Here is a 27,653-nt window from a genome sequence, read left to right as displayed (position 1 = left end):
CTACCCAGGAAACCCAGTCAGAGGGACGCACGCACAGCTGGACTTGGCCAACCTTTATGATTCCCGTGGAATGCCAAGCTGGGGGTGGGCTGCTGCGGGGACTCGGGTGGGGCAATAAGGGAAACCCCAGCCTCTGTCAATGAGAGAGGCAGCTGCGCACACTTGGGGTCGCCTCTGGCTGGGGCCAGGTTTTCCAAGCAGCTGCTTCCCGCTTGCCTGCCATGGTTTTTTTGTTGTTGTTGTTGCTGCTGCTGCTGCTGCTGCTGCTGTTTTTCTGGTGTCCCTAGAACGGGGTCATCTTTGCTGAGTGTCCGTGTTTGGGTGATGCTGTCATCCTAGGAGTTAGGAGTGTCTGGCTCGGACAGAGAGACGCAGTGCCACCTCGTGGTCAGCAGCGGAACCCCAGGCTGGGGGAGGGGCTCAACGGGGAGCTGTGTTGCGCGTGTGCACGGCCTGTGTCTCGACCCCCACCCCCAAAACAGTGACAGTGCCTCAAGGGCTGCTTTGGTTTCCTCATCTGCACAATGACCTGTGGTGAAGTCCTACCCTGCAGGACTGCTGAGGATTGACTCTTGAGGATATGTGAGTTAGTGCTTGTGGAAGGAATAGTCCCTCCCTCACAGTGCCCTGTGAATCACACACTACAGCTAATTTTCACTTTTTCCCTCCACATATCCCCGTGCTAAGAATGGAACCCAGGGCTTCATACATGGTAGGCAAGCCCTTTCCCGCTGAGTTACACCCCAGCCCCATATGCTATGACTATTAGTGGTCTAAACCCATGACTGGGGAACCGTGTCTCATGTTCCAGGAGCAAGATGAGGACCTTGTGGACCTGTCCGTCTGTCCTTCTAACCCTGCTCTCTTGACCTGATGTACATAATTCAGGTCACGTCTTTCTACAGCATCTCCTGTTTCTTTCCGATCCTCCACGACACTCAGCTCACAGCTTCGGACCACACTGGCACTTCTGCACTAGGGTGACAGTCATCCTCACTCGCCGAGGGGAGGCTGCGTGGCCAGCCCCACACCACAGCACCACCGATGTCCAGCGCTTTTGAGCTGGCACACAGCTGTTGCAGAGGACGACCGGGGTGGGATCCGAGCTGGGAATGTAGAAGGAGGAACAATGTCCGAAACACAGATGATTAAGGACCCTGGCGGCTGTGCAACCAGGCCTGGAGAGCACCTGCAAGCAGAGACAGGGGGACAGTCAGCACTGTGCAGTCTAGGGCCAGAGGGATGAAAATAATTACCATCCACTTCTACCCCGACAGAAAGGTGTGGGTGCTGAAGGCAGATGGCCTGGATTTAAATTCTGAACCTTCCTTCTGGCTGTGTGGCCTGCAGGAAGTTATTCAACCGTTCCAAGCCTCTTTCTCGGATAAAATCATTCGAATCAAGGACTGGGGAGAGTCAGTAAAATGATGTGGTGCAAGCACGAGGACCCAAGTTCAGATCCCCAGCACCCACATAAACTAGGATTCAGGCTGGAATCTCAGCACTAGGAAAGGAAGACAGACCTGGGCTTGCTGGCCAGCCCAGCCTAGCCGAATTGGTGAGCTCCTGGGTCAATGAGAGTGCTTGTCAGATAAGGCATGAGGGAGCTGGAGAGGCGGCTCAGTGGTTAAGAGCGCTAACTACTCTTCTACAAGACCTAGGTTCAATTCCCAGCACCCATGTGGCAACTCACAACTTCTCCAGGGGTCTAACACCCTCTTCTGGGCACCAAGCATGCTGATAGCACACAGATATATGTGCAGGCAAAACACTCATAAAATTAAAATAAATTTTTTTTTTTAAGGAACAAAGCAGTTAAGGACCCTGACATCAACCCCTGTCCTTTGCACACATGTGTGCCCTCACACACACTCCCATACGAAAGCCATCCAAATTAAACTGGAAAGCTGGGCCTGGTGGTGCAGACACGCACATCACAGACTTTGTGGGGGCCGAGACTGGGGATCTCAAGATCAAGACCCATTTGGGAAACTTACTGAGACCCTGTGTCAAAATAAATAGAAAAACAAAACTGGGGCGTAGCTCAGGAGCAGAGCACTTAGCTAACATGAACAAGACTTGGGCTCCATCCCCAGCACCACAGAAGAAGAAAAGTCTGGGCTGGAGAGATGGCTCAGAGGTTAAGAGCCCTGGCTGCTCTTCCAGAGGTCCTGAGTTCAACCAACCTGAGGTTGCTGAGGTCCCAGCAACCACATGGTGGCTCACAACCATCTGTAATGAGATCTGGTGCCCTCTTCTGGCCTGTAGGCATACATGCAGGCAGAACACTGTATACATATAAATAAATAAATCTTAAAAAAAAAAAAAAAAAGAAAAGAAAAGTCAAGGTAGGGGCGGCTAGAGATGACCCATCAGAGCACTGGTGACTCTGTCCCCACACTGTGGCTCACAGTCACCCGTAACTCCAGTTCTGGGGGGTCTGACATCACTGCCAGGCTTCTATAGGCGTGAGGCACACCCATGGTGTACACACTGATAGGAGGTAAAATACACACATCAAATCTTTTTTTTTTTTTTAATCAAGCTGGGTTCGGTGACTCATACCTATAATCCAAGAACTTGGGAGGCTGAAGGAATGCTGCCATGAGTTTGAGACCAACCCTGGCTGCTCAGTGAGTTCTATGCCAGCCTGGGCTACAGTGTGAAACCCTGTCTTTTTTATTGCTTAAAATTAAATTTATTTTGTCAGGGTGAGGGGTGGTAGGGTTCACGTGCCATGGTGCCCATGTGGAAGTCAAAGACAGATTGTAGGAATCAGTTCCTTTCTTCCATCGTATGGGTCCCAGGAATCAAATTCAGATAGTCAGATTTGCTGACAGCGCCCTTACCTGCTGGACCATTTCTCTACCCTCTGAAATACTAAACACACACACACACACACACACACACACACACACACACACACACACCATAGCGGTCAGCAAGATGGCTCAATGGGCAAGGCCACTACAAATCTGATAACCTGAATTCAATTCCTGTGACCCACACAATGAAGAGAACCAGTTCCCACAAGTTGTCCTCTGCCCTCCACACTTGGGTCATGGAACACCCATGCACACATACACATATGTGTACCCACAAAATAAGTATAATTACATTTTTTGAGATAGGAGCTCACTACATTACCCTAGCTAGCTAGGAACTTGCTGCATAGACCAGGCTGGCCTGGAATTCCCAGAGAACCACCTGCTTCTGCTTCCCAAGGGCTGGGATTAAAGGCATGCAACACCAAGCTCAGAAAATTTTAAAAAGGGCCGGGCGGTGGTGGCGCACGCCTTTAATCCCAGCACTCGGGAGGCAGAGCCAGGCGGATCTCTGTGAGTTCGAGGCCAGCCTGGTCTCCAAAGCGAGTTCCAGGAAAGGCGAAAAGCTACACAGAGAAACCCTGTCTCGAAAAACAAAAAACAAAAAACAAAAAAAAAAAAAAACAAAAAAAAAAAAAGAAAATTTAAAAAGGAAAAGAAGAAACTACTTGAAACTTTTTTTTTTTTTAAAGATTTATTTATTATGTATACAGTGTTCTGCCTGCATGCCAGAAGAGGGTGCCGGATCTCATTGCAGATGGTTGGGAGCCTCCATGTGGTTGCTGGGAATTGAACTCAGGACCTCTGGAAGAACAGCCAGTACTCTTAACCTCTGAGCCATCTCTCCAGCCCTACTTGAAACCTTTTTAAAAATTTGTTTATTGTTTTTGAGATAGGTCTCATGTACCCCAGGCTGGCCTCAAACTCACTATTTAGCGGAGGTTGGCCTTGAACTCCTTAACCTTTTGCCTCAGCCTCCCAAGTGTTCCACTAATACATGCCCAAGGCCCTGGGTTCCACTCCCAGCACTGGAAGAAAAAGAACAGATAATCCTTGCCCACCCCCTTGCTGGCCCCCACTAAACCCAGACTTGACGCTGAGACCAATGATGATACGTCCCTATTTCCAAATGAGGAAACTCAGGCTCGGAGCTGTCCGAGACCACACAGCCACAGGGAAAGCTGCCAACCTAAGTGTCCTGTGTCATCGGGGGCAGGTGCCCCTCTGGGCTCAGCAGAGGTGCAGCCATTGGCTGGTAGGCAGCAGATGCAGAATGTGGAGTGGGCATGGTGATGTGTGTAACCCCAGGACTCAGAAACACGGGGTCACAAGTTCCAGGCCAGCCTGGACTATTTGGTGAGACCTATCTTGAAAGGAAAAAATAGATTTGGGGCAAAACAGATTAATCGAGGTCTTCTGAATTCCAAGGTTCAATAGGCAAATACCAAGCCAGGGGGTTTGGGGAAGTGGTTCCCTACCGAGCATAGCCAGAGGAACTCTACACCTGAGATCATTGCCTCTGTTAAATGGGAGTGCGGAAAGGGAGAAGGCAAGCTACAGACACCAACAGTGAAGCAGGATTTGAACTCGGCATAGAATGAGAAATCCCCAGGGACTAGAGAGATGGCTCAGAGGTTAAGAGCACTGACTGCTCTTCCAGAGGTCCTGAGTTCAATTCCCAGCAACCACATGGTGTCTCACAACCATCTGTAACGAGATCTGGTGCCCTCTTCTGGCGTGCAGGCACCTGTATACATAATAAATAAATCTTAAAAAAAAAAAAAAAAAAAAAAAAGAAAGAAAGAAAGAATGAGAAATCCCAAAGCCCTTCTGGAACACCAACTGAATGCAGATATGAGATTGTTTCTTTTTTTTTTTTTTTTTTTTTTTTTTTGGTTTTTCGAGACAGGGTTTCTCTGTGTAGCTTTGTGCCTGTCCTGGAACTTGCTTTGGAGACCAGGCTGGCCTCGAACTCACAGAGATCCGCCTGGCTCTGCCTCCCGAGTGCTGGGATTAAAGGCGTGCGCCACCACCGCCCGGCGAGATTGTTTCTTGTTCAGCTGCTCCACAGCCCAGAAAGGCATGTGCTACTAGTCATTCATGCATTCATTCATTCATTCATTCATTCAACAAACACCGAGTGTCCACTGTTTGCCTGGCCCTGTTGTAGGGCATGGGGACAGGTATATTGAAAAGAACAAAATCAAATAACCTCTGCCCTGGGTTGGGGGATGTAGCTCAATAGGTAGAGTACTGCCGGCGCATGTCTTTAATGCCAGCACTGGGGAGGCAGAGGCAGGCAGACCTTTGTGAGTTTGAGGCCAGCCTGGTCTACAGAGTGAGTTCCAGGACAGGCTCCAAAGCTACACAGAGAAACCCTGTCTCGAAAAACCAAACAACCAACCAACAAACAAAAATAGGTAGAGTACTTACCTAGCATTTTTGAGGTACTGGGTTCCACCTCCAGCACCACACAAACTGGGCTGTGGTGCACACCTGTAATCCCAGCATATAGGAGGCAGAGGCAGGAGGATAGACGTTTACAGCCAGCCCCAAGCTACATAAGACTTGGGCTAAAACAACAAAGCTTCTGCTCTGAGATGAATGTGGTCACTCACACCTATGATCCTAGGAGAAGGATCACTGAGCTACAGGGCAGTCTGCAATACTTAGCAAAACCCTACTTACACACACACACACACACACACACACACACACACACACACACACGAGTGTGTATCATGGGTCAGGAGCGGAGTGAGGAGAATGGGGTAGCCAAAGTCAGGGAGGTCAAAGAATGTAGAACCTTGTGAGCTCTGAGAACCTGGGCTTTTGTTCAGAGAAAGGAGAGAGCCGTGAGGGTTTGGAGGGGAACAAGGGACATATATTTGTCAACAGCCTCTTCCTGGCTGTTAAGTAGGAAAATGGATTCAGCAGTCGCAGACGTGGTTCAGGTGGTGCAGTTGGCCTCCCATGCATGAGGCCCTGGTTCCTGAACCTAGATGTGGTTGCATATGCCTGCAAACCAGCACACGTGAAGTGAAGTCAGAAGTGGGGTCTTCAGATCATTTGGCTACACAGAAGTCAGCCTGGGCTACATAAACCCAGCCTCAAGCTCATTTTAGCTACACAGAGGTCAGCCTGGGTTACAGGAGCCAATGTCTCAACAACAACAACAACAACAACAAATGGAGAGGGGAAAAGGAAATAGATTTGATGAAGATGGAGTAACCTGAAGTTCATAGGCATTTAAACGAAAGATTCAGGACTTGAGACTTGACTGCAGATCTGCCTGAGGCCACATAACCTGTGCTCTGTACGAGGCAGAGGGTGTCCTCCTCCTCCTCCTCCTCCTCCTCCTCCTCCTCCTCCTCCTCCTCCCCCTCCTCCTCCACCACCACCACCGCCTCCACCACCACCACCTCCACCACCACCTCACCTGAATAAAGGCCACAGCTTTACATGTCTCCTGGAGCACTTCCTGGGGGACCAAGGGCAAAGACACACCAGCAGCCTCTCTCTGCCCTCCCTGCAGCCCACCTGCTCCTTGCTGTTTGTCTTGTAGGCTCAAGAAGGCCTTCCAGCTACCCAGGGCAGAGGCTGGTACCAGAGGATCCAGAGTCCAGCTCTGATTGGCAGCAGCCCAGGCCTGAGTAGGGGTAGATGGAACCCTAGGCCTCCCTGAGCCTGTGGGTAGCCACGCCCCACTGAACAGACCCAGCAGCGTGATTAACTGGCCACGGAGCATCACTTAGCTGTGCGGTTGTCAGTCAGTCTTGGAGTGGGCTCAGGGTCCTGGGCAATGGACCCTGCTGTCCAGAGTGTGAGTCTGGGTTCTCAGAGGTCTGCTTTTCACCACTGTCTCCTCCCGGCAGCCCAGAGGTGGTTCTGGGAGCTCCCAGCAGGGAAGGAAGGCAAGCTGACCTGTCCAATCCCACAGCTCCTCCCAGCCTGCTGCGAGTCCCAGTGGGGGCTGAGCCTGCTCCATGGGGACCATGAGAATCAAGGAAGGCAGGTCTAGGGGACAGAGGCTTAGGAGTCTTTTGAATCCTGAGACCCCCATTTATCCACTTAGTGACATCACACCCTTCAGTGACTTTGAGGTTCTATGCTCTGCCCTGCAGTTTCTTGGCTGTGCACCCTCATGGAAGGTCATTAACCACTCCGGGCTTCAGCTCCCTCTTCTGGAGTATGATGCTGGTAACATCTCTCCCTCAGAGACTGGAGAGAGGACTCAGAAAGACCTGAAAGACCAGGTGTTGATACACACTGGTCGCATAAGCCCATTATGTTTTTTTCTTCCTGTTCTGAGGCGGGAACCCTTAGGAATGATAAGCTGGGAGCTCTCTCTGCGACACCCCTGCGCCCAAACAATGAGTTAACATGACTGCTATTACTGTCTTTCGGGGTGAGAGGGTTGAGACAGGACTTCCCAGCCCAGACTGGCTATAACCTTGGGCTTCTTCCACCTCATTCTCTTGAGTGCAGAGATTAGAGGAATGGGCCACAACTTTCCTATCTGTCATCCCAGCACATGAGAGGCTGAGGCAGGGGGATCAGAAGTTTAAGGGCAGCCTGGGCTAAAGAGTGATTCTGTTTCAAAGGAAAAAAAATGAATGGAACGAGCTTTACAGGGGTCAGGGTATGGGTTTCTGATCCCAGGGCAGTCAGGGAAGACCCCTGGAGAAGGTGACACTTTTACAGAGAGCTGAGATGCTGATGCAGGCATGGGAACAGAGTGGTGGGAAGTACACAAAGGATGTGAGATTGTGCCCCAGGCTCTGGGGGCCTCGAGGCGCCTGGGGGGTCCAGCCCTAGCACCTCAAAGGCATGCATCTCACACCCAGGTGAGGAGGGGCAAGGCCAGGCCGCAGGAGCGTGAGAAGCTGCGGCCTGGGTCTTTCCCGCGGCCCGCTCGCCATCTGGCGGCAGCCCCCGGGACTGCGTGGTCGCCGTGCCCCGACACCCGCCTCCACGCGGACTCTTACCCCAACCCATCCTTTCTGCTGTCCTCCAGCCAAGGCCAGTTCCATCCTGCCAGAGACTGAAGCGCCAAATGTCGGGCGGCCTTGACCCTCTCTCTGCCGTCTCCGTCCCACTTCTCACTTCTGCCTTCTGCATGCTGGGATTAAAAGCTTGCACTTTCACTCTGGACCTTACTATGCCACTTTTTAAGAGGCTTGAGCACCTAGGGCAGCTATTCTCAAACTGTGGATCAAGACCCCTTTGGAGGGGAGGTCACATATCAGATATCCTGCATATCAGATATTTACATTACGATTCAAAGAGTGGCAAAATTTACAGTTATGAAGTAGCAACAAAGTAACTCTAGGGGGGTCACCACAACATGAGGAACTGTATTAAAGGGTCGAAGCGTTAGGAAGGTTGAGAACCACTGACCTAGCACTTTGGAATCCACAAGGCACCAGAAAGCCACGCCGCACAGTAGAGGACTAGAGTAAGACTGGGAGTCCTAGAGAGAAGCCTGAGCAGTTAAGAACTCTTGCAGAGGACTTCAGTTCAGTTCCCAGCACCAAGTAACTACAGCTCCATGGGATCCCACACCCTTTGAGCCTCCAGGGGCACCGCACTCATGCACATAACCACACATAGATGTACACATTCTAGATGTAGAACATTTTAAGCAAATGTTCTACCACTCACCTATACTCAAACCCTCAAGAATCCTTGCTTTTAAGTACAATTCCCAGGTCAAGATGTCTCAGTGGGTAGGTGTGCTTGCCATTCGAGCCTGGCAACCTGAGTTACACCCCTGGAAGTAATGCACTGACCCCACAAAATTGTTCTCTTACAGATGTGTGTGGCATGCACACCCACATACACACACATGCACACACAGACACATACCTAATGAATTTTTCAATTTTTAAAAATGTTACTTTAATGTGTGTGAATGTTCTGCCTTTGTTTAGGTTTGTGCACTGTGTACATGCCTGGTGCCCTAAGGGGCAGAGTCACTATCTCCCCTGGAACCAGAGCTACAGAGCATCCGAGGACAGCTTGCGGGAGTCCATTCTCTCCTTCCACCGTGTGGATTCTGGGGATCACACTCCAGCTGTCGGGCTCTGCTGAGCCATGTTGCTGGCCCTGCCCCTTGATTTTTACGTGAACTATTACAAGCATTCAGCTAAGTGAAGACAAATTGCAAAACCATCCCAGACACATTGTCACCCTAGGGAAGGCCCCTGAGATGGCCCAGAGGGTCAAAACACTTGCCACTAAGCCTGATGACCCAAGTTCAATACCCAATACACACATGGTGAGAAGAGATAGCGGAGTCCCCCAAATTCTCTCCTGATTGCCACATCTGCACTGTGGGTTGTGGACACACAAGAAATAAATGTAATAGTTTTTAAGATGGTGGTGGTGTTCCCTTTAATTCTAGCACTTGGGAGGCAGAGTCAGGTGGGTCTCTGTGAGTTCGAGGTGAGCTTAGTCTACGAAGTGAGTTCCAGGACAGCCAGAGCTACATAGTGAGACCCTGTCTAAAGGGGAGGGGGGAGGCTTTCATTTGTACATATTTTTCCCATTTTGATTTTAACGGATTTATTCATTTTGACATGGTCTCACTTTGAATCCCTGGCTGGCATGGAACTTGATATGTAGACCAGGTTTGCCTCAAGACTTCTGACTCCCTTAGGGCTGAGATTTAAGGTGTGTACCACCACAGTGGGCCCAAGATCAAACTCCTTTTTTTTTTTTTTTCTTTTTTGGAAGTGTCTGGGACAAGGCAAAACTTACTCTCTTCCAAGAGGGTGCATTCAGAAGAGCAAACAGAGAGATAGGAAGTGCACTTAGTTTTTATTCTCGCTCAGGTGGTAACTGTGTCTTTTCTGCATTGGCTGGGGTCAAAGATCAAGCTCTCAAAGCATTGCTCTTATATTTCAAAATGGTCACAGTTCTGCTTAGAAAGTGTACACTCACATGTTTTACAGCGGGTTAAACCAAAATGCTGTAATTACCAACATGCTATCACTTTTGAATCATCGACATGGCTCCTATATTTGAGTTTTAAAAAAAAAGCATGTTTCTAGACATGAATCTGAAGCTTTCAGTGTTCTGCGGTATGAGACATTCATTCACATAAACAAAACAGTTGTAGCCTTAAATATGCCCACTACTCAAGCACAGGCCTCCAACAACAACAAAAGATCGAGGTTAAAACAACCTTTGAAGATTTATTTTTATTTATTAGCACATGCCTGCCACATGTATGCAGGCACCCTCAAAGGCCAGAAGGCCAGAGAAGGTCACTGGACCCCTGGAGCTGGAGTTATGTGTCAGGAGACTTTACATGGTTGCTGGAGACTGAGCTCTGGAAACACACCACATTCTTAAGCAATGAGCTGTCTCTGCAGGACATCTTTGTTTATTTTTGTCTTGTGTGTCTCCCTCACTGGGAATCACTGGAAGGATTACTATTCAAGAAATCAATGAGCTGAGTTTCATCTATTCTAAGTTTATTTTCTGCTATACTACTATGGAAAGGGGGGTTCACAGGAGCTTTTTCTTTTCTTTTTCATTTAAAAATCATGTATTTGAGCTGGGCAGTGGTGGCGCACGCCTTTAATCCCAGCACTCGGGAAGCAGAGCCAGGCGGATCTCTGTAAGTTCGAGGCCAGCCTGGTCTACAGGGCGAGATCCAGGACAGGCACCAAAACTACACAGAGAAATCCTGTCTTGGAAAAAAAAACAAACAAACAAACATATATTTGCTGGGCATGGTTGCAGACACCTTTAGTTCTGGCACTCAGGAGGCAAAGCCTGGTCAATCTCTTTGAGTTTGAGGCCAGCCTGGTCTATATATCAAGTTCCAGGCCATCTAGAGCTATATAGTGAGATTCTGTCGAAAGAAAGGGAGGAAGGAAGAAAAGGAGGAAGGGAGGGAGGGGAGGAGAGAGAGAGAGAGAGAGAGAGAGAGAGAGAGAGAAGGAAAATCTCAAGTAATTTTGCTAGATACTGTGGTACAGGTCTGTAATCGAAACACTCTAGTGGCTGAGGCAGGAAGATTTCAAGTATGAGTCTAGCATGGGCTCCAGTTCTCCAGACTGTGTCTTAATACACACACACACACACACACACACACACGCACACGCACACGCACACGCACACGCACACGCACACACACACACACACACACACACACACACACACACGCAGTGCTGGGGAGATGGCTCAGTAGGTAAAGTGTTTCAGTCACAAGTCTGGAGCTGCATGTCAGTCAATTTAGACGATTTGGGAGCTCTAGGTTCAGTGAGAGACCCAACCTCAAAAATAAGTCAGAGGAAGCCAGGGGTGGTGGTGCACTCAGGAGGCAGAGGCAGGCTGCCTGGTCTACATATCAAGTTCCATGACAGCCAGAGCTACATAGAGCGATCCTGTCTCAAAATAATAATAATAAAAAATAATAGTAATAATAATGCAGAGGGGGCTAGACAGATGACTCAAAAGTTAAGAGCATTTGTTGGTCTTGCAGAGAACCAGGGTTCAGTTCCCTGCATACACATGGTGGCTTCAAACCATCCCTAACTCCAGTGCAAGGGAATTCTATGCCCTCTTCTGGCCTTTTCAGGCACCAGGCACACACACTATGCACATACATATACATAAATACATGCAGGCAAAGCACTCATACACATAAAATAAGTAAGTCTAAAAAATAACAATGTAAGCCGAGTACTGGCGCACACTTTTAATCCCAGCACTCAGAGGCAGAGGCAGGTGAGTTCAAGGCCAGCATGGTCTACAGAGTAAATTCCAAGACAGTCAGGCTACACACAGAGAAACTCTGTCTCAAAAAAAAAAAAAAACCAAAAACAAAAAAACAAAAAAAACTTGACCTTTACATTCACCTGCACATACACACAACCTCATAAAAAACTGCACGTGCGCACACACATACATACACACATAAGGCTGGAGAGATGACTCAGTGGTTAAAGGCACTCACACTACTCTTCTAGATGTCCTAGGTTCAATTCCCATGTCCACATGGGGGTCACAACTGTCTATAACTCCACTTTCAAGTGTACAATGTCACCTGCAGGCACCAGGTGCAATACGCTACGCACACATACATGCTGACAAAATACTCATACACATAAAAAATTCTTTTTGAGGGGAGGGGGAGGGCTGGAGAGAGGGCTCATAGGTTAAGAGCACTGGCTGCTCTTCCAAATAGTCCTGAGTTCAATTCCCAGCAACCACATGTAGCTCACAACCATTTGTAACGAGATCTGGTGCCCTCTTCTGGCCTGCAGGCATACATGCAGGCAGATCACTGCATACAAAATAAATAAATCTTTTTTTTTTTTTAAAAAAGAATTTTAAAAAAGGATTTATTTATTATGTATAAAAAAGAACATTTTAAAGATTTATTATGTATAGTGTTCTGTCTGCATATATGCCTGCACGCCAGAAGAGGGCACCAGAGCTCATTTCGGATGGTTGTGAGCCACCATGTGGTTGCTGGGAATTGAACTCAGGGACCTCTAGAAGAGCAGCCCTTGCTTTTAATTGTTAAGCCATCTCTCCAGCCCCACATAAAAAATTATTAAAGTAAAATATAAATAAAAACAAATAAATAGAAATAGGGGTTTCACTCAAAGGAATTAAATTTATTTATTGTTTATTATGTGTGTGTATGGGCATGTTGTTGTTCTGAGGTGCATGTGTGGAGGTCAGATGTCAACATGCAGGACTTTTTCTCTCCTCCCAACATGTGCCCTAGGGACTGAACTCAGGCTTGGCAGAAAGTGACTTAATACAGCCATCTCATCTTCCCCAAAGTATTTTAAAATTTATTCATTTTTTTATGTATATGGGTAGTTTGTGCACCATATGTGTACAGTGCCAGCAGAGACCAGAAGAGACTGGAGTAACAAACAGGTGTGAGCTGCCCTATGGGTGCTGGGAACCAATCAGCGTCCTCCGGAAGAAAAGTCAGTGCTCTCAATTGATGAGCCATCTCCCCAGGCCCAGAATTTGTTTGTTTGTTTGAGACAGGGTTTCTCTGTGTAGCCCTGGCTGTCCTGGAACTCACTCTGTAGACCAGGCTGGCCTCGAACTCAGAGGTCTGCCTGGCTCTGCCTCCCAAGCACTGGGATTAAAGGCCTGTGCCACCTCCACCACTTGGCTTTTTTTTTTTTTTTTTTTAAATTTTATTTATTAGTTACAGTGTTCTGTCTGCATGTATGTCTGCAGGCCAGAAGAGGGCGCCAAATCTCATTATAGATGTTGTGAGCCACCATGTGGTTGCTGGGAATTGAACTCAGGACCTCTGGAAGAGCAGCCGGTGCTCTTAACCTCTGAGCCATCTCTCCAGCCCCGCCCCCCCTTTTTTTTAGTTTTTATTTAAATTTTAATTTCTTTCTTTCTTTCTTTCTTTTTTTTTTTTTTTGGTTTTTCGAGACAGGGTTTCTCTGTGTAGCTTTGTGCCTTTCCTGGAACTCGCTTTGTAGACCAGGCTAGCCTCAAACTCACAGAGATCCGCCTGGCTCTGCCTCCCGAGGGCTGGGATTAAAGGTGTGCGCCACCACCGCCCGGCTAAATTTTAATTTCATTTTATTCATGTCTATTTGTGTATCTGTGTGTCTGTGTGTATGTGTGCCATGTGTGGGTGCCCATGAGATCCAGAAACATCAGACTGATCCCCTGGAGCTGTAGTTATGGACAGCTCAGCTGCCCAACATGGGTGGTGGAAATTTAATTCAAATGTTCTCAAAGCACAATACAATCTCTTAACAGCTGAGTCATCTCTCCAGTCCCCTAAATAAAAATTTTGTAAATCAGGCATGGGGGCGCAGGCCTTTAATCCCAGCACTTGGGAGGCAGAGGCAGGAGGATCTGTGTGTTTAAAGCCAGTCTGACAAGCAAGTTCCATGCCACCCAGGGTTACACAGTGAGTCCTGTCTATAGATAGATGGATGGAGGGATATAATTTAAAATTTTTGCCAAATGGGTGGCAAATACCTGTCATCCCAATGGGTGGAAGCAGGATGGTCAGGAATTCAAGGCCAGCCTCAGTTTCATAGTGAGTTTGAGGCCAGTCAGGGCTACCCTCTACCTGTTGTGGGAATTTTGATCACACTGTGACACTCCCTAGACTGTTAAATAAAGTCTACCTTGAATCAGAGGACAGAACTAGTGACTAGCTAGCCAGAATTGGCCATAGAGAAGCCAGCGATTTGAATAGAGAAGACGAACAGGAAGGAAGGGGCGGGGACTTGAGTTTGGCACTTCTTTTTGGTTTTGGGATGAGTGAAGAGACATGTCTCTTGCTGGGTCTCCAGCCAAAAAGTAAAGTCAGATGGTTGCTTCTCGGCTTCTCTGATCTAGCAGGTTTTCACTCCCACATCTGACTTCCAAGTCTTTGTTGGTAAATAGAACAATAGAGACTTAGTTTAAACCTACATGTTGGGGCTGCAGGACTTGAAGGCCCTCCAGGCCAAGGCCTGAGTGACCGGTGGGGTATTGACTTCCAGGGCCATGGGGCCACAGACGAAAATTAAAGTATCAGTAGATTCACAGATTCATGTGCAGCTGCTAAGCTGACAGAAAAATATCATCTATCTATCTATCTATCTATCATCTATCTATATCATCTATCAATCATCTATCTATCTGTAGATATATATGGGAATTGCCCAGAGGTTAAGACTATCTATCTATCTATCTATCTATCTATCTATCTATCTATCTATCTATCTATCAATTATCTATCTATCTATCTATCTATCTATATCTATCTATCTATATCTATCTATCTATCAATTATCTATCTATATATCTATATATCTATATTTATATCTATATCTATCTATCTATCTATCTATCTATCTATCTATTGATATGGATATACATGGGAGATTGCCCAGAAGTTAAGAACAGTCACAGCTATTGCAGAGAACCTAAGTTCAGTTCCCCATATGGCTGTTCACAAACACCTGGAATTCCAGTTCCAGGGGATCTGATGTCCTTTTCTGGCCTCTGTGGTCTCCTGAATGAACTTGGAATACAAACACTCACGCAAGCAAACACACATACATGCAATTTTTTTAAAAAATCCTTAAAATTATTAAAAAAACAAAAGAAGGCAGGTATGATAGTTCGCACTTGTAATCCTGTCACTGGGGAGCTGAGACAGGCAGATTCCTGGGGCCCACTAGCCAGCCAGCCGAACCCACTTAGTCAGTCCCAGGTCAATTAGAGACCCCCATCTCCAAAACTGAGGTGGACGGTGCCTGAGGTATGACTTCCAAAGTTCATCTCTATCTCCACATGCTCAGGTGTGAACATATATGCATGCAGACAAGTCCACAGCACACGTACACACATACATACACATTGTAGGTCTGACGATCTAGAACAATGGTAGAAGACTTGCCTAGCACGTGTCCCCATTCTGTCCCAACACAGAAGTAAAGAAAAAGAAGAGCTGTCTGGTGGCACAAATCTAAGCAGCTAGGAGGTGGAGAAAGACCAGACAGTCACGGTCAGTTTTGGCTACTTAGTCAGCATGGGCTACTTGAAACCCTATTTTTGTTGGTTTTGACAAGACAGGTTTTCACTAATAGCCTTGGCTAGCTTTGAATTTAAGAGCTCTGCCTGCCTCTGCCTCCCTACTGCTGGGATTAAAGTCGTGCACCAATACAACACCCACCTTGAAACCTTTTTTTTTTTTTTTTTTTTTTTTTGAGATAGAATCTCACATACCCTAGGCTGGCTTTAAACACTATGTAGCTCAGGATGACCTTTACTTCCTATCCCCATCCACCTCCTGAACACTGGGATTACAGGTCCGAGTCATTATGTCCAGTTTCTGTGGTGCTGGTGATTCTGAAACTCCAGCTCTAGGGATCTGATGCCCTCTTCTGGCCTCTGAGGGAAGCCATACACATTCAAACAGACAGGCTCATGCATACATGTGGGGGTCTCTGCACACACTAGGGCCAACAGACTAACAACCCCAGCGAAGCACAAAGTAATTCCAGTCCAACGGGACTCAGCAGCGTGTGCTGGTTCACACTTCAAGAGTCTGACACGGAACAGTTATTTAGGCGTTTCCTTGTAATAATTAACTCAATCCCATGTGTAGACAGAGGTTAAGAGTGCTCACTGCTCTTCCAGAAGATCTGAGTACAGTTCCCAGCAACGGCAGGCAGCTCACAGCTTCCTATAACTCCAGTTCCATATATACATATTATATATTGTATATTTATAATACATGTTTATAATATATTTATATATTTTTATTTTTAAAACATATTTAAAAATATTTATTTTAAAACCAAATTTAAAAGAGTAGACCCATTCAAAGTGTTTAAAGTAAGATTAAAGTGGGCATGGTGTTACATGCTTCTACTCTCAGAACTTGAAAGGGACAAGCAAGAGGACCAGAGTTTCAGACCAGCCTCAGATAGACAGCAAACTTGAAGCCAACCTGGGATACATGAGCCTCTGTCTCAAAATTCCAAAAAGCAACAGAACAAAGAATCCTAGTCCTAAAGTAGATCTTGCTAGATGTAGTGAAGCATGCCTGTAATCCTAGCACTTGAAAGACAGAAGCAGGAAGCTAGGAATTCAAGCCTAGGCTGAGCTAGCTTAGTAAAATGTAAGGGGAAGAATGGAAAATACAAACCTATGTAGCCCAGGATGACCTTAAATATATATAGATATAGATAGATATAGATATAGATATAGATATAGATATAGATATAGATATAGATATAGATATAGATATAGATATAGATAGTTGGGTTTTTTTTCCGAGACAGGGTTTCTCTGTGTAGCCCTGGCTTTCCTGGATCTTGCTCTGTAGACCAGGCTGGCTTCAAACTCACTGAGATCCATCTGCCTCTGCCTCCCAAGTGCTGGGATTAAAGGTGAGCGCCAACACCGCCCGGCTTAAATTTTTTTTTTTTTTTAAGATGTATTTATTATGTATACAGTTCTGCCTGCATGTATGGCTGCAAGCCAGAAGAGGGCACCAGAGCTCACTGTAGATGGTTGTGAGCCACCATGTGGTTGCTGGGAATTAAACTCAGCACCTCTGGAAGAGCAGCCCTAGCTTAACCTCTGAGCCATCCCTCCAGCCCCGACGTTAAATTTCTGATCCTCTTGACTCCATCTCTCCAGTGTCAGGATTAACAGGCATGCACCACCATGCTTAGCTTATCCAGCAAGGATAAAACTCAGGGCTGTGTGCTTGTCAGACAAGCACACTATCAACTGAGTCATATAACCAAATCCCATAAAGTAGATCTGAAATGTTTAAAAGATACAAGGCAAAAATGGACATGGGGGTCTCAGGTCTTTAATTTCAGAACTGCAGAGGCAGAGGCAGACAGAATCCGGTGGGTTGGAGGCCAGCCTAGTCCACAGTGAGTTCCAGGCCAGTCAGCACCACTTAGTAAGACTTAAAAAACACAAAAAAAACAAACTGGATGGAATGCAAGGAGCTGGAGAGATGGCTTAACGGTTAAAAGCACTTCCTGCTCTTCCAGAGGACCTGAGTTCGGTTCGGTACCCAAGCCCTTTGACAACAGCCGGTAAGCCCAGCTCCAGAGAATTAATTTGGCCTCCACTTGTACCCACACACGTGGCATGCACATGCACACACACACACACACACAAATGGAAAACGAAAAAGTCTTTTAGAAAAAGATTAAAAGGCGCCTGGGCAGTGGTGGCTCATGCCTTTAGTCCCAGCACTCAGGAGGCAGAGGCAGGTGGATCTCCGAGTTCGAAGCCAACCTGGTCTACATGTAGACCGAGTTTCAGCATAGCCACAGCTACACAGAGAAATTCTGTCTCGAAAAACCAAAAAAAAAAAAAAAAAAAAAGATTTAAAAGGCAACGCAACATGAGGCTAGATACTAAAATGGAAATATTTAATATATTAGAGAGATAAAAAGGCATTAATAGGTGGAGGAAATAAAATATAAAATAAAATGGAAATATTTAAAACATCAAGATTTCAAAACTAAAAATTAAAATGTTACATATATGAATTTAAATATTACTAGCAAGCCAGTTTTAAGTTTTATTTTAAACGGGCCCCTTCCCGGTCATTCCAGCACTGGCCAGGCTGCCTGCCCTACGAGGGCTGCCACAACCTCAGTGCCATCCTGAGTCCTGCAAGAAGTTCCAGGTTGACCCGACTACAGAGTGGTATCTTATTCCAAAAATCTCCAAATGAGGACCCGTGAGGAGACTCGGTGCGTGTGCCACCAGGTGGGACGAGGGCAGTTCTATCTCCATAACCTGCATGGTGGAAGGAAAGGACCGATTTCCCCAAGTCGTCCTCTGACCTCCACTTATCACCCACACGCCCCTCCTCCAATACATGTATGTATGATGTATGTATGTATGTATGTATGTATGTGTATCTATCTATCTATCTATCTATCTATCTATCTATCTATCTATCTATCTATCTATCTATCTATCCTATCTATCTATCTATCTATCCTATCTATCTATCTATCTATCTATCTATCTATCATCTTTTTCGAGACAGGGTTTCTTTGTGTAGCCCTGGCTGTCCTGGATCTCACTCTGTAGACCAGGCTGGCCTTGAACTCACCGAGATCTGCCTGCCTCTGCCTCCCGAGCGTTGAGATTACAGACGGCGCCACCACGCCTGGCCATACATTATTTTAACAAACTACCGCTCCCTGCATTAAATGTTCACCCACGCTGCATCGACTATGGTCGAGCTGCTCGGCTCCGGGACCTGAGCTCCCCAGCCCCCAACCCCGAGGTTGCCGCCGCGCAGGCAGCGCCCTAGCCAGCTCGCCGCCGCGAGGACCCACAGCCAAGATGGCGGCAGCCGCGACGCCGACGCGCGGCCTCCTGCGGCTCTCGGCGGCTCTGGGTCCCAGGTCCTCCAACTACCATGCGCCGCCACCCCCGCGCCGCCGCCCCGGACCCCAGTGGCCAGACCCGGAGAACCTGCTGAGCCCGCGATGGCAGCTAGGGCCGCGCTATGCGGCCAAGCAGTTCGCGCGGCACGGCGCCGCCTCGGGGGTGCCCCCCGCCTCCCTGTGGCCGTCCCCGGAGCAGCTGCGCGAGGTGGAGGCGGAGGAGCGGGAATGGTACCCGAGCTTAGCGACCATGCAAGAGTCGCTGCGCGCGAAGCAGCAGGCCGAGGAGGCAAGGCGTCGTGCCAGGTGCGTGTATAGGGGCAGGTAACCCACGGCCCCGAAACCACGAACCCTCCAGAAGAGGCGTGCGGAGGCCTCGTGGCGTAGGGTGACATACAGGGTCACTTGGCTGAAAAACAAACTTCTAGGTAAATTCTTGTAGTCACTCAATTGCAGTTTTTGTGTTTTTTACTTTTCCTCTTCCCTTACCACTGAGCTGTATTAACAAGGTCTCACTATTAACCATAATTCATGTTGCCCAGGCTGGCCTTGAATCTAGAATCCATCTGTCTTTACCTTCCAAATATCTGAGATTACAGGCCTGTACCAGGCCCAGTCTCAACTGTTTTATCTTTACTGAATATTCTGTGCAGGAATTTCAAGATGACAAGGGACCCTTGGGAAGACAAAACACGGTTAAGAGTGCATGCTGGGGCCGGGCGGTGGTACGTGCCTTTAATCCAGCACTCAGGAGGCAGGGGAAGGCGGATCTCTGTGAGTTCGAGGCCAGTCTGGTCTGCCAAGCCACTTCCTGGATACAGAGAGACCCTGTCTCAAACACAAAAAAGGGGCAGGAAGCCCACGCAGGAGGACACATCAGTTTGCCCCTCCTTAATGATGTTTAAGCAAAGCCTCATATAACCAGTTATATTTACTGGAAAAATCTCAAGGAGAGAGTTCCCAGTAGCTGGTACAGGTGGTGCAGTTACTGAGGTTGAGCCAAGCCTAGTGGCACATGCCTGTAACTTTGGAGAAGACATGGCTCAGAGGCAAAGGGGAATCTGAGTTTGAGGATGATCCTCACAGCTATTCAGTGAGACCTTTTATCGTAAGTAAACTAGTCATGATGGGCGCACACCTTTAATCCTAGCCATCTGGAGCCAGAGGCAGGTGGATCACTGAGTAAGACTCTGTCTTTAAAAAAATGTCAGGCAATTGGTGATGGTGCACCCAGCACCCTGGTGGCCGTTCTCTGTGAGTGAGATCAAGGCCAGCCTTTACAGAGTTCCAGGGCAGCCGGGACTACACAGAGAAAGCCTGTCTTAAAGAAAGTTGATTTTAAAAACTATGTAGGAGTGTGCCCTGAAGCACTAGGCCAGTGTGGCTGATGCCAGTAGTGCTGGGTTCTGAAGTCCAGGGCAGACATCTGTGAAGGAGGAACCTGTGAACGAAGAAGGCAAGCCACACAGACGTTTGGACGATGCCCTGACAATGCAGGGTGCAGGGCAGGTGAAATGTGCTCCTGGTATTTAACCTTGCCCTCTCAACAACTCTGAAAGGACAAGATCACCCTTTTCACAGATTAAACTGAGGCCTGGAGAAGCCATGTCGGCTGTCCAGAGTCATGCTGGCAGTGAAGGATGGAGCTGGTCCCCCATCTGTCCCACCCCAGCTGGTTGGCCCTGTCCTGCCATAAGGCATGATTCCTTCAGTTTTCCTGTCTCAAGACTGAGTGAGATGAGTGGACCTACTAATTCTCAGGACTGGAAGAAAACATCCCGTTGTCTCTGTGCCTGCATGTGGACCTGGCAGACACAGCATGTGCAGTCAAGGAGGGCAGCCACGACACAGGCATGAGGATGGTTTAGTAGACAGCTCGGTGAACAGGGATGCCTTGGTCTGCCCCTCACTGTCTGCTTTCCTCCGCAGGGAGCAGCACATTGCAGAGTGCATGGCCAAGATGCCACAGATGATTGAGGACTGGCGACTGCAGAAGCGGGAACGCTGGGAGAAAGCTCAGGCTGACAAGGAGCGCAGGGCCCGGCTACAGGCTGAGGCCCAGGAGCGCCTGGGTTACCATGTGGACCCAAGGAGTGCCCGCTTCCAGGAGCTAGTACAGGACCTAGACAAGCAGCAGCGCAAGCGCCTCAAGGAGGAGAGACAGCGGCAGAAGAAGGAGGCACAGGCTGCTGCTATGGCTTCTGCTGAAGCCCAGGACCCAGCAGGGTCTGGGGAACCCAGCTCCTGAAAGCCCCTTTCCCAATAAAGCCTGCTGCTGACAACCCCTGTTCTACATTCTCCTTCAGGTTGTGACTTTCCTGGGTCCCCTGGCTCGTTCCCCAACACCTGGGCTGTGTTCACACCTGGACACTAGACCATGCCGTGAACTTGGGCTTCAGGGACAGAGCAGAGGGACTGGATGAGCAAATAATGAAGGAGCAGATGGCAGTGGAGAGGAAGGCTTCTGTTTACCAACATTAATCTCCAGTAATTAGCCAGTTACCAAGGGCGAGTACAGCCAGACAGCCTGCATGATAGAGGGAGCAGCAGCCCGTCTAGGGCTGAGCTGGGGCGGGGCCCAAGGTTCCAGAGGGCGGAGATGCTGGGGCCCTCATGGGAGGCTCAAAGGCCTTGTCCCACTTCTCAGCACGTCCATGTCACCTGTGCCCCAGCAGCTCACAGATGTGAAGCTGGTGTGAGAAGCTCCAGCAGGCATGCACCATTATTAGGGCTCATTTTTAAAACTTTATTCACTTCAAAACCTTTATCAGAGATGTGGTTCTGTCCTGGGGTAGGGGTGGCCTTGGCCTTCAGAACTGATGTTACCTCCTCTCCAGGCTGAAGGCCAGGCTGGAAGAAGGCCTTGGGCTTCTAATGAACTCACTCCAGATGGAAAGATTTGGGCCACTCCAATGGAGGATAAAGTTTAGGGCTCCAGCTTCCCCTCATCATGGAGGAGGGAGGTGGGTTGTCCTTAGGGATGCTTCAGGGGATGGGGAAGCAGGCAGGCGCCTCTCCATCTGGCTGCAGGGAGCTGGGACAGAGGCCAAAAGGGGCCCATCTGTCGCCTCCTGGTTTTGCCAGCAACTTTGAGCAGGCTGGGCTCTGTTAAGAGGATGGGGACAGCTGTCTGGCCCAGGTCTTGTCGGACTGAGATGGGAATAGGGGCCACTTCAGGAAGGTAGGAATCTGGGCTAGGTATTTTTTCTTCTCTCTTTTTTTTTAAATTGTTTTTGATTTTTTTCTTCCTCTTAAATAAACATGAATATATATATGTGTGTGTGCGTGTATGTATACACATGCACGCGCACACACACTTTCTTCTTTTATAAAACTTTTGTGGAGTGGGGTGGGGGCATTCTATCCTCACAGCATCACTCATCATCAAAGTTCTGACTCAGGAGGAAGTTGGCAGCCAAGTTCTCATTTTTTTCACACGCGAAGTAGGCCTGGATCACCAGGCTCTCTGGAAAGCCCAGCGCCTTCAGCTGTGGGAAGATGGGCAGGGGTAAGAAGGAGGGAGGCACGGGGCTACCCACCATGAGTGGCCCTTCAGCCAGGCCTCTTACCCTTTCTATAGCTTCCTTTTCCTGCGGTGTCACCTGGATATAGTTCATCTGTGGGGCCTCCTCACCTATGGCACCAACCTCCCCCTCTACATCAGAGATGTCCGCCAGCTCTCCAGGGGGCTCATTCAACATCTGGATGAACTGCTCCTGGTGACGGCTAATTTGCTGTGAGAAAAAGGAGAAGGATGACAACCCACAGTCATTGACATGTATGCCTAGATCCCATTACAGCCCTTGCTTAAACACTGGCTAACACTCTGAAGGTACCTGCTCTGGCCAAACAGCCATGTAGCCATGGCTAAGCTGGGGAGATGGGCATGATGGCGCACGCCTTTAATCCCAGCACTGGGGAGGCAGAGGCAGGTGGATATAAGTTTGAGGACAGCCTGGTCTACAGAGGAGTTTCAAGCTAGCCAGGGCTATGTTTTGTCTCAATTACATGTTTCAATAAGACAAACAAAAAAGTAAATAAATGTACCAAAGCTAGGCATGGTGGTTCATACCGGTAATCTCAGCACTTGGGAAGCTGAAGCAGGAGGATCACCATGAGTTTGAAGCCGGTCTAACCTATATAGTGAGACTAAAGAAAAAAGTTCAAATCAAGTAACTGCAGATACGCTAGTTAAGTCACTGAGGCTTTGTGGGAGGGACCAACGTCTTACAGGAAAAGGGGAGCTTGCCTCTGGCTAAAACCAGCACCAAGTGGAAGTGTCCTGGGGTGGATCTCCTGGGCAAGGCTCAGAAGAGCTCTGTAGCACCAACAGCACAGAAAGCCTGGGGAGACCTTTCTCCTGGGGCTGTGGGAAGCCACAGTGGCAGACAGGCAGTACCTACTTCTCTTTGTGGTGGTGCAAGTGAACCCAGGCCTCAACCTAAGCACAAGCACCCCACTACTGAGGCACACTCTTATCCTGTGCAACCTTTATCTTCTTTCTTTTTTGAGATGATCTCACTAACAGAAGGAGCTGGCTTCAAGGTCAGTGATCCTCCTACCTCAGCCTCCTAGTGCTGGCCTTACAGGTTTGCACTACCACACTCAGCCCTGAAACTATGAAATACTCGACTTAGAAACCTAGAGGTTCTGATGCAGCCCTCTGCTTCTGCACACATATGACTATTTTCACATTAAAAATGACCTTTCCAGCAATCTGGCTTCTTGGACAGTTCACAGGGGCACTGTGTAGAATCAGGAGACATGAGAGGGGGATGCCAAGACACTAGGTGGGAGACGTGCTGCCAATGGGGTAGAAGCAGAGACAGTTCCCAGGAGGCTACCAGAGGCTCAGGGCAGAAACAAGTGGGCCTGAAAACCCAAGAGGTCCAGGAAGTCCTCTCACAGCTCAGATGAGCATTCCAGGGCTTCTGGTGTGATGACTGACACAGGTTCAAGTCAGCACACAGAGGGTCAAGGTGATGGTCAGATCAGGAAGAAGGCCAGGAATGAGAAGCAGGAAGAGGATCTACAGGTACAGCAAGAACTCAGGAGAGCGCTATGGTTAGAGTCCAGGACCCAGACATATGGCAGCCTGCTCTGGGCCTGACCTCTTCAGCAAGGGGATGTCAACAGCACCCACACCTTGTGGGAGTCCGATTACATATAACCCTGTAGGTCTTCAGGGAGCAAGGGACTGGGTCTGTGCTAGTTCTGCTTTCTTAGAGCAAAGCTAGTCCCTGGGTGATCCCCTAAGGAACTAGAAAAGGCATCTGTCTCAGTTCCCTCACCCTGGGCCGCACCTGCAAGAGCTGAGGGTTCTCCTGGCCCAGTTGCTGGAGTAGTGCAGGGAGCAGCGCTGGGTTCTGCTGAATCACTTGCCGCATGTTCTGGAACTGGGGCTGGTCCCGCAGGAACTCCAGGGGGTTTTCCCCTGCTAGTGACAGGAAGAGGTGTGGTGAGACCCCTGCAGGGGCTCCTGAGTCTAGACTGTAGATGCCCACATGCACATCATCCATCCTGCTCACCTGCTTCTGTGGCCGGCTGTTCGGGTACCTGGCTCTCCTGGACAGAACCATGTTCTGGTTCGGGGCTTCCGGGAATTCCCTGTCAAGGATCCTGCTTTTTAATTCTCTCCAACAGACCCACTTCCCCCTCCCAAGTGACCAGCCTGACAGGAGACTGGAAGGCCTCATCCCTGCCCTCCATGCTCTCTGTCCAGGCTCTTTTGGAAGCCTTTAGTGGCAACACACGATACCCAAGATCCTATGGGGTAGGATCTACCTCCACTGACTGTTGAGGCACCACAACCTGGAGACCCCCTCACCGTGAGCAAGTACTCCACAGCTCTGTGGGGGTTGTTGTAGCTGGCCCTCAATGCGGCCACAACCCGCTCCCGCTCGTAGCCCATGGACATGATCTCAGTCAACATCGTCTCATACTCAGAGCCAGTCACTGTGGAGGGAGCAGCAGGGCCTGGGTCACCAGGAGCACAGAAGGGCAGCTCCCAGACCCTCCCATACCCAGACAAGGCTGTCAAAGGCTGATAGCTGGGGCTCCCAGTCACCTCTGCCCTGAGGACCACCCACCCACCTAATGTGGAAGCTGCGTCTTCCTCTCGCCCGCTGCTACCTGAAGAGGGAACAGAGCTGCAAATTCAAGAGAGAGAAATCGGACCCTGGCTTCTGGTGGCTTGCCCTCCCCGCAAGTGCATGGGACCACACTGGAAGGAACAGAAGAAGGGCACAGGTAAGGCTACTGTTCTTCCTTACCCAGAAATGGACTCTGGAGATGTTGGGGTGGCTGAATCCTCTGATGGGCTCTTGTCCTCTCTGCTGGTAGGTGGAGGATGGGACATGCCTGATGCCGGAGCTGGAGGGAAGGGTGTAGAGGACTCCGGGGCGGCAGTGGGTGAGACCTCTGGGGGTGCTGGAGTACCTTGGCCAGCCTTGGCCTGTGACAGCAAGAAAAAGGGATCAGGCAGCAGCATCCCTATCAAGCCTCAACATTCTGCCCCACCACAGCCCCACCTTGCCTATGGCTAATCTCTCCTAGGCACACAAGGTCTCTGCCAGCATCCCAGCTAATCTACCCACCTTGGTCACCATGACAACCACAAAGTTCTTCTCATCTATATGGTATTCCTTGATGGGGACGTCATCACTCAAGATCTTGCCAGCATAGATGAGTTTCTGTCCAGCCACAGGGAAAGCATCCCTGCCCTTCTCAGCCTCTATCTTCTCTTTCAGTGCCCTCACCTGGAATAAGGAATACAGGCATCAAAAACAGGACTTTAATAGTGTGGTGTGTGTGTTCACAAATAGCACTCTAAGATACCCTCAGTGAAGTCGAGGAAAGGTTGTGCACACACTTAATCCCAGCACTTGGGAGAGACAAGTGGATCACTTTGAGTTCCAGGTTAGCCAGGGATATACAGTGAAACTGTCTCAAATAAAATAAAGACTCCTTTCCCGACCCTTTTACTTTAGGGAAAAAGCTTTGCTCTCATCATGAGATCCCTATTCAATCTGGCCAGCTGACAGCAATCGATTACAGGCCAGACACTGAAGCTGCTCATGTTGTGTGTGTGTGTGTGTGTGCATGTGCGTGGTGGCGGCGGCGGTTTAGGGATGGACCCAGGGCCTGTATATACTAAGTGTTCTACAAGAGCTCCATCCCCAAACCCTCTTTTACAACAGCTTGTGGAGCAGAACAGAACTCAAGTCAGTCACTGTTCTCCTGGAGAAGAAAAGCAAACTTGTATTTCAGATGCCATGTGGTTGAGAAGGGAAAGCGCAGTAAAGAAATGAAAGGGTCTACCCACCGCTGGCCTCCAACTGTTCTGTACTTATTGAGGACATCCTTTTTCCCTCCGTTTTTTTGTAATAGGGTCTTATTCTGTAGCTCAGGCTGGCCTGGAACTAAAAACAATCCCCCTGTCTTAGCCTCAGTGTTCAGGGTTTATATACATGACCATCACGCCTAGACTTCACTGGGGGTATACAAGTGGCTTCATAGTATAGAAGATTCAGGGGAGATGGCCCAAGTCAGTACTACCACCTACTTGGGAGGCTAAGGCAATACAGATCACTTGAGCCCAGAAGTTCAAAGCCACATTGGATAACAAGACCCCACGCTCAAAAAGCAAAAGCAAACAAAAGTTCACGCAGCATGTTTAGGCTGCTGTCTGTTAGATGAAACTGAAAGCATTTTAACCCTATCTCTGCCAATACTTGCTGTGACCATGGTAAAGTTCCTTAACTCTGATGTTGTCAAACGGGGAACGTCAGGAGTCCCCAAAGGACAACACTATTTTGCAGATTCAGCAAGATGACACTGGTAAAGAATAAACGGCCAATAAACACGGACTACCAAAACTATTAAGACCATTTATTATCATCAACACTGTTGTCACCAGTTGGCACCTCTTAGCCACTGATGCCAACCTGGGCCATCCGAGCAGCTTGCAGGCTGGGAACGCGGAGCCGGCGGCTAACACCAGAGCGGGCCTGGGGACTCGCCCTGGGGCCAGCCCGGGAATGGTGCCCGAGTCGCCGGGGCAGGGCAGACTCGATCGGGGGAATCCGAGGAGGTCGGGCAGCTGGGGAAGGGGAGCAGGGTCCGGCCGCACGTCCTCCCCGCCCCTCCCGTTGGATCCGGGCCTCCCTGCCCCCACCCACTCTGGCACCCGGTTGCTCCCGCCCCTGGGCTCCGGCCCGCACCGTCTCCTCAGGCTCCATGCGTATCTTGAAGGTCTGCTGCTGCAACGTTTTAAGTGTGATGGTGACGGCCATGGCGGGGCCGGAGCAATGCGGCAGCCCGGGATCCTCGTACAACATGCAACTCACGCCGCGGCCATCTTAGCGCCCAGCTGCGCCGTGCTCCAAGCACTTCCGGGGCAAGTGGGAAGCGCGCGTATATCGTCAGCTTGTGTGACCCGCCTGTAACCACTCCCTGACCTCTAGAGCATGCGCGGTAGCACTTCCTTACCTTAGACATGCGCAAACAATTCAGCTTTGAGCTTTGCAGTGGACATCATGTCGCCTGGATGACGTCATGCCTGTCAATAGTGATGTCATATGCCCGCAGTATGACATAAGCCCCCCCCAACTCCAATTTTTATGGTATTGGTTATATATATATAGTGACCTAATTCGGATCTGGCCAAAGGAACCCCGCAGAGCACTGCTAAATTACTCCCTCAAGCCTAGAAACAAGGGAAGTTACCATAAATCTCAAAGGCAGAAACAGGGTAACTTATGTGACTCCATTTTCAAGGACTACCTTATTAACTTTTGGGGATAGACTCACTTCTAGTTCATGGGTCCCCTACCTCTTCGTAATCTCCAATGACTGACCGTTCATTAAACACCTTAAAAATATTTAACGTTTTCAAGGCTCCTTACAATAATTCTTCCCTCCATAGATTCCCCTTGCTTGC

At 49.0% G+C, this 27,653-nt stretch overlaps 3 protein-coding genes across 9 annotated transcripts; 1 reads left to right on the top strand and 2 right to left on the bottom strand.

Moving 5' to 3' along the window:
* Positions 1–246: 246 nt before the first annotated feature.
* Positions 247–18,546, bottom strand: Dand5 (DAN domain BMP antagonist family member 5). Of its 4 annotated transcripts, none has more exons than XR_008215788.1 (2): positions 18,433–18,546; positions 247–1,189 (listed from the first exon to the last, which is right to left on the bottom strand). XR_008215788.1 is itself a non-coding variant. In XM_052728537.1 (2 exons), exons 1-2 carry the CDS (start codon positions 6,571–6,573, stop codon positions 944–946), a joined length of 555 nt encoding a protein of 184 aa, XP_052584497.1. In that variant the 5' UTR covers positions 6,574–11,642; the 3' UTR covers positions 247–943. The 4 variants fall into 4 exon arrangements, 1 of the variants encoding a protein (XP_052584497.1); XR_008215790.1 differs by lacking the exon at positions 18,433–18,546 and adding an exon at positions 2,187–2,289; XM_052728537.1 differs by lacking the exon at positions 18,433–18,546 and adding an exon at positions 6,265–11,642.
* An 81-nt stretch (positions 18,547–18,627) lies between these two features.
* Positions 18,628–20,994, top strand: Gadd45gip1 (GADD45G interacting protein 1). The gene is made up of 2 exons (XM_052728532.1): positions 18,628–19,018; positions 20,642–20,994. Exons 1-2 carry the CDS (start codon positions 18,669–18,671, stop codon positions 20,958–20,960), a joined length of 669 nt encoding a protein of 222 aa, XP_052584492.1. The 5' UTR covers positions 18,628–18,668; the 3' UTR covers positions 20,961–20,994.
* Positions 20,995–21,444: 450 nt separating this feature from the next.
* On the bottom strand, positions 21,445–27,119 carry Rad23a (RAD23 homolog A, nucleotide excision repair protein). Of its 4 annotated transcripts, none has more exons than XM_052728530.1 (9): positions 26,935–27,119; positions 25,309–25,470; positions 24,985–25,166; positions 24,806–24,861; positions 24,540–24,667; positions 24,241–24,319; positions 24,016–24,146; positions 22,282–22,446; positions 21,445–21,817 (listed from the first exon to the last, which is right to left on the bottom strand). In XM_052728530.1, the coding sequence occupies exons 1-9, from the start codon at positions 27,049–27,051 to the stop codon at positions 21,698–21,700; spliced, it is 1,140 nt and encodes a 379-aa protein (XP_052584490.1). In that variant the 5' UTR covers positions 27,052–27,119; the 3' UTR covers positions 21,445–21,697. The 4 variants fall into 4 exon arrangements, with proteins under 4 accessions (XP_052584490.1, XP_052584491.1, XP_052584489.1 ...); XM_052728531.1 differs by lacking the exon at positions 21,445–21,817 and adding an exon at positions 21,885–22,200 and having other exon boundaries at positions 22,347–22,446; positions 24,016–24,149; XM_052728529.1 differs by lacking the exon at positions 21,445–21,817 and adding an exon at positions 21,885–22,200 and having other exon boundaries at positions 26,935–27,118.
* Positions 27,120–27,653: the final 534 nt, after the last annotated feature.

The sequence above is a fragment of the Peromyscus californicus genome, unplaced genomic scaffold, assembly GCF_007827085.1.
Source record: "Peromyscus californicus insignis strain IS unplaced genomic scaffold, ASM782708v3 Scaffold_8__1_contigs__length_139910024, whole genome shotgun sequence".
Taxonomy (NCBI): domain Eukaryota; kingdom Metazoa; phylum Chordata; class Mammalia; order Rodentia; family Cricetidae; genus Peromyscus; species Peromyscus californicus.
Note: the sequence above shows the minus strand (reverse complement) of the source record. Positions and strands in the feature narration are given on the sequence as shown.